The sequence below is a fragment of the Babylonia areolata genome, chromosome 26 (genome assembly GCF_041734735.1).
Source record: "Babylonia areolata isolate BAREFJ2019XMU chromosome 26, ASM4173473v1, whole genome shotgun sequence".
Taxonomy (NCBI): Eukaryota; Metazoa; Mollusca; class Gastropoda; order Neogastropoda; family Buccinidae; genus Babylonia; species Babylonia areolata.
In genome coordinates this window covers 1381501-1387500 of record NC_134901.1, presented here as the reverse complement: position 1 = coordinate 1387500, position 6000 = coordinate 1381501, and the positions used below count along the sequence as shown (strand labels likewise).

General features: G+C 41.8%; 1 protein-coding gene across 2 annotated transcripts in view; it reads right to left on the bottom strand.

The window, feature by feature from the left end:
- LOC143300380 (uncharacterized) overlaps positions 1–6000 on the bottom strand; it is a 323773-nt gene that overhangs the window by 70264 nt on the left and 247509 nt on the right. For both annotated transcript variants that reach the window (XM_076613997.1, XM_076613998.1), the window contains exon 10: positions 2877–2999. In XM_076613997.1, the coding sequence (XP_076470112.1) occupies positions 2877–2999 (123 nt within the window). The remainder of the gene's footprint in view (positions 1–2876; positions 3000–6000) is intronic.

Here is a 6000-nt window from a genome sequence, read left to right as displayed (position 1 = left end):
CAAAAACCAACCAAAAACAATACTCTCTCGGCCGTTAATGCAGTACAATCAGCCAATGGAAAAAAACAAACAAACGAAAGGTGGTACAGCCAGGCAGGGAAAAAACAGAACGAAGGAAATAAAAAGTGCAGGAAAGAATGAACTGAGGAAAGAAAAAGAACCCAGAAAGGACCCCACAAAAATAGTATCAAAATGAGAAAAAGTTTGAAGAAAGGAAGGGGGAAAAGAAACAACAACAACAACAACAAAAACCCTTCAAAAAACCAACAACAAAAAAACGTGTGCGTACTTCTTGTCGGCACAGGAGTGTCGAAAAAAAAAACGAGGGAGAGAGAAAGACAGAGAGGGAGAGAGAGAAAGGGAGGGGAGAGAGAGAGAGAGAGAGAGAGAGAGAGAGAGGGGGGAGAGAGAGAGAGAGAGAGAGAGAGGGGGGGGGACGCTTCAGACGCTTTTTATTGACACTGGCCTAACTACAGCCCTTATGTCAAGACAGTCAATTCTAAGTTGCAGCGTCATTGGAGGAAAGAAAACAACAATAAATAAAGCAAATAATGCCAATAACTGAATTCAAAAAACCAAATTACTTAATCGTACATTTGTGCATGTGCCAATACACGTACGCACACCACAGTAGTGAAACAACATACAATAGACTATAAACATACAATGTGACCATCAAGTGTATACAGCTGTACCAGGCTAATCATATAACTAGTGACAATTACGTGTTATTACTATTTTCCTTTTCCTGATATTAACAGCTTCTGCTATGTATTTGGCAAGCAAAATTATAATTTCATCATTTTCAGTGGCTAACAGACTAAGCACGTCTTGTCTTTTCTCAGCAGCAATATGAAAAAGTCGTGTCTTGGCTCTAATGTCTTCATAAGCTTTACAATGAAATAAAAAATGATCTTCATCCTCTCTCACATCCTCCATACACACTGTACACATACAATCAGCTAAGCCCTCAAGATCAAACCATCTTTTGTTAGCTTTTAAACCTAAGGTTCTGTTTCTGAATCTTGCTAGCATATCTCTGTGCCATTTATTGGTAACTACTACTAAAAATTTCTCCGGCTGTAAAATAGTTTTAAAGGAATAGAACCAAGAATGCTTCACGTCATCTTCCATCATAGAATGCCAGTTCTGTTTATAGCAAGACGCTAAGCGATCTCTGAATTAATAATAATAATAATGGATACTTATATAGCACACTATCTAGAAATCTGCTCTAGGTGCTTTACAAAAACGCTTTTGTTAACATAAAACATTACATCAATACACACACCGAAATGTGATTACACACACACACACACACACACACACACACACACTGCATACATACATTTTAACATACATGTGTATCTAACAGCTACCCTAACACATACGCTCACATAGGCAGGCACAAACTTACATAAACACACGCACACACAATACACATTCATATACATGCATGTAGTTATGTACACATACATATGTATACACACATAGTCAAGCACAGCTAGCTCAAAGGAAGTGGACCTGCCACAATTGAACTTATTGCTGAGGGAAAAGGTGAGTTTTGAGACGAGATTTAAAAGATGCGAGGGAATCAGAATGACGGAGGTTATCAGGGAGCTTGTTCCACGTCTTTGGCGATTGAAAAGAAAACGATCTGTGTCCATAGGTTTTACTTCTGACGTGAGGTATCCTGAGAAGTCGAGTATCAGAGGAAGAACAGAGCTGGCGAGACGGGGTATAGATATGGAGGAGTTCAGAAAGATACTTGGGGCCAGATCCGTTGACTGCAGAAAAGGTCAGAGTGGATAGCTTATAGTCTATTCGACCAGAAACAGGCAACCAGTGGAGAGACTGAAGGAGAGGAGAAACATGGTCAAATTTAGAAGCTCTGCAAATGAGTCTGGCAGCGTTATTCTGAATTCGTTGGAGTCTAACAGATATTTGGGAAGGCCGGCAAAAATAGAGTTGCAGTAATGAAATCTTGAGAGAACCAGAGAGCATACAAGTGTCTTGGTTGCATCGGTTGAGAGATAGTGGCGGGTAGAGCTGATTCTACGCAGTTCCAAATAGCCAACTTTACAGATATTCGAAATGTGCTGTTGGAAGGAAAGAGACTGGTCTAGGATTACACCAAGACTGCGAACAGAAGGAGAAAGTGAAACAGGTGTGCTATTGATCAGAACAGAGTCAGGAAAGGATGTTGACGAAACTTCTTTGGACAGGTTATCATCAATTCAGTCTTATCATTTAGTTGCAGCTTATTGAGAGTCATCCAGTCCTTTAGACCAGCAATGCACTCCTGTGTTCGAGTCACCAGTGCATCAAATTCAGCTGTGGAAGCCGACTGATAAAGTTGTGTCATCAGCAAAGCTCTCGTGCGACATCGCATGATGACTGATGACATCCAACACAGGAGCCGCATACAGCACGAAAAGAACAGGACCTAGGACGGACCCCTGTGGGACACCATATTTTAAGGCAGATACTCCAGAGTATCTACCATTTACACACACTTTCTGTGTACGATCTGACCGGTAAGATGTGATCCATGCTAGTTTCTGACAGAAACCCTCTTTCATCCCCAACTCCCTGACTCAGCCATACAATACCAAATCCATTATATTTATATATATATGTGTGTGTGTGTGTGTGTGTGTGTGTGTGTGTGTGTGTGTGTGTGTGTGCAGGAGAGAATGAACCGAGGAAAGAAAAAAAGAACCAGGAAAGGACCCCACAAAAATTGGATCAAAGCGAGAAAAAGTTTCCAGAAAGGAAGAGGATAAGATACTAAAAAAGAAAAGAAAAAAAGAAGAAAAAATCAACTTGCATAAATATATATATATATATATAAATTTTTAACAGCCAAGACTCACGCGTTGCCCTTGTTGTTGTAGACCCAGCGGTTGGAGTTCAAACCCTCGTACTCGGACAGGGCGTAGTAGCCACAGGTCTCTATGTGGATCAGGTACAGCATGTAGGTCATCGTCTTGATGATTCTGCCAACCCAGCACGTCACAGTCTGACTGCTCTCTCTCCCACCCTCTCTCTTTCTCTCACGTACACACCCAAACACACACACACACACACAAAGACACACACGCGCGCGCGCGCGAGCACACACACTCACACACACAGAGACACATACACGTACAATCTCACACACAGACACAGACAGACAGACAGACAGACACACACACGCACAAACGGACGAGGCACAGCGGCCACACGTGTCAATGTGGATCAGGTTCAGAATGTAGCCTTCGTCATTGTCTTCGTTCTTGCCACCGGTGACATCACAGTTCCAACTCTCTCTCTCTCTCTGTGCTTATGTTGTATCCAATTTGGCACCTATGTTTATATCCTGGCTTATATTTCCTATTTTCTCCCTTGCTAAGTATATATGTGTATTTATTTGTATGTGTATAATATATATTTATGTATATGTGTGTATATATATATATATATATATATATATATATATATATATATATATATATATATATATTAGAAAATGTTTGTTCATACCCCTTCATATGGGGCTTTGGCCTTAATGAATAAATTCCAATTCCATTTCCAATTCTCTCTCTCTCTCTCCCTCTCTCTCTCACGTGCACACACAAAGACACACACACACACACACACGAACAGGCACACGTGCGAACACACACAGCTTCCCCCCACCCCAACCCCCACCACACTCTTTGCATGCTGAATACGACTAACTCAGTTTCTTAAAGGTCTTAGGCATTCGTTCCCAATCTTATTCTCTGTGTGCCGGTGCAAACATTCCCCAACAACATTTATACATCCCTCAATGCCCCCTCATCCACCAGCACATCTATCTGTCTGTCTGTCTCGCTGTGTGTATATCCAGCACATTCATCCAGCAATAATCTAATTTCTTCCCACTCTCTCTCCCTTTCATACACGCCCACTGGGGAGTGCACTTCTGCCTAAAGAAAGGTAAACGAGTATTGACAGAAGCTCCAACATTTCGTCCAAGCGTAATTCTGAAGCCCCTAGACATTCTGAGGAACTGGATTTTATTATCAACATCCTGGTGTGCATTCCATACATTTCTGTTTTCGGGCAATGTGTTGTCGCCTTCAGATAAGTCTACTGCGTGCACTGAATAAACGTTTCGCTTCGTTAGATTTAACATTCTCACATCCACTGTAATGGTAAAGAAACCACATCGACGATGTACTCGTGCATGTTGAGGCTGAAAGGGTTAATAGTTCAATCCTAACAATACTTTTGCACCCAACCAGAAACGAGTGTGTGTCTAACCGAAAATAGTACTCCGGAAACGGAACACTTCCATTTACAGCAGTGCTCATCAATTAGCATTTCAATGTTGTCCGATCAAGACACTCATCTCTCCGAGTATCAAACATGCCCGGTCTTCATCGCGACTTTCCGCCTTTGATAGATCGTTAACGAAATCGCCAAAAGCATTTTTTAGGTGCAATATACATGATAACTAGTCTGGACATGCACAGTCCTCTCCACCAATATCGGAGGATCGGAAGCGTTCTCCCATACCGAATATTTCGCTCATAATGTGAGGCGTAGGCACTACTACAGTCACTGACTGTAACACCAATACCTGTTGGAACCTCTCTAAGCACTACCTTCGACATGAGCACCGAACAAATGACTGCTTATTGTCGGAATCAGTGAAAATGCACACTTATCTTCACAACCTACCAATTTTCTCTCCAAATGACTGTCGAAGTTTGCCTCTTACGAATCCACTCAGAAACTGGAAAACTCTTCGTGCGCACAGTGGGGGTTACGTTTACCAGTGAGTGAAAAGGCAGCAGAACTGTGGACTGAGATGCTCGTTCGTGGACATCATGCGTTCAGTGATGAGGACTTTGCGCTGATCATTCTCTGACTAAAATGTAGCGACTCCCTTCGCACCCTTTCAACAATACTTTCTCGCCAACTACCCATGCGATCCGAATAAAATGAGTCACCGAGAACTCTAATTTTACCAGAAAAAAACGACCGGAATGCAGATAGTGTAAGACTGTCACATTGAGCGTAAAACACAGCAGCCTTTCTGTACCTTTATTCATATTTCAAAATTTAATCATCTGGATGAGTGACACCCGTTTAAAAGAGATCCCACAGTATGTTTAGACTGATGTCCCTTAAACCCCATGGTATTCTTAGATTAATGTCCCATACCAAAGCAGAATTTTGCTGCTACTAGCGGACTAATGCATCAACATATCTCCCGTATTAAGCACAAGACATTTCTGTCATAACTAAAAATTACAAAATAATTATAAGTGTTGATATTCAAGATAAAGGTTCAGTGGAAAAGAAATTCACATGTTCCAGTTACGTGACCGCGGAAACATTTTCTTCAGTTTTTGTGACTTAAGAGTTGTCATTATAATCAGATGTGACGAAATAATTGATCTTAAAAAAAAATCAAAAAAATCTGAGTGAATTTTGGTGTAGACGAAACATTTCAAGAGAAAGTGAATTTGTTCAAGATTTCCGCGGACAGCTACATACATTCAGACACGCGGACAGCTACATACATTCAGACACGCGGACAGCTACATACATTCAGACACGCGGACAACCGAAACGCAGGGATATTACATTGACTCACATTGTGTTTTAACACATATACGAGCTACACACGCACACACACACACACACACTCAAAGACACATACAGGCACACACACACACACACACACACACAGACACACTCAAAGACACATACAGGCACACACACACACACACACCGACACACACACACAGACACACTCAAAGACACATACAGGCACACACACACACACAGACACACTCAAAGACACATACAGGCACACACACGCACACACCGACACACTCAAAGACACATACAGGCACACACACACACACACACACACACACACAGACACATACACACACACAAAGACACACAGGCACACCGACACACACAAGAAGACGACAGACTAAACGAGGTCATCAC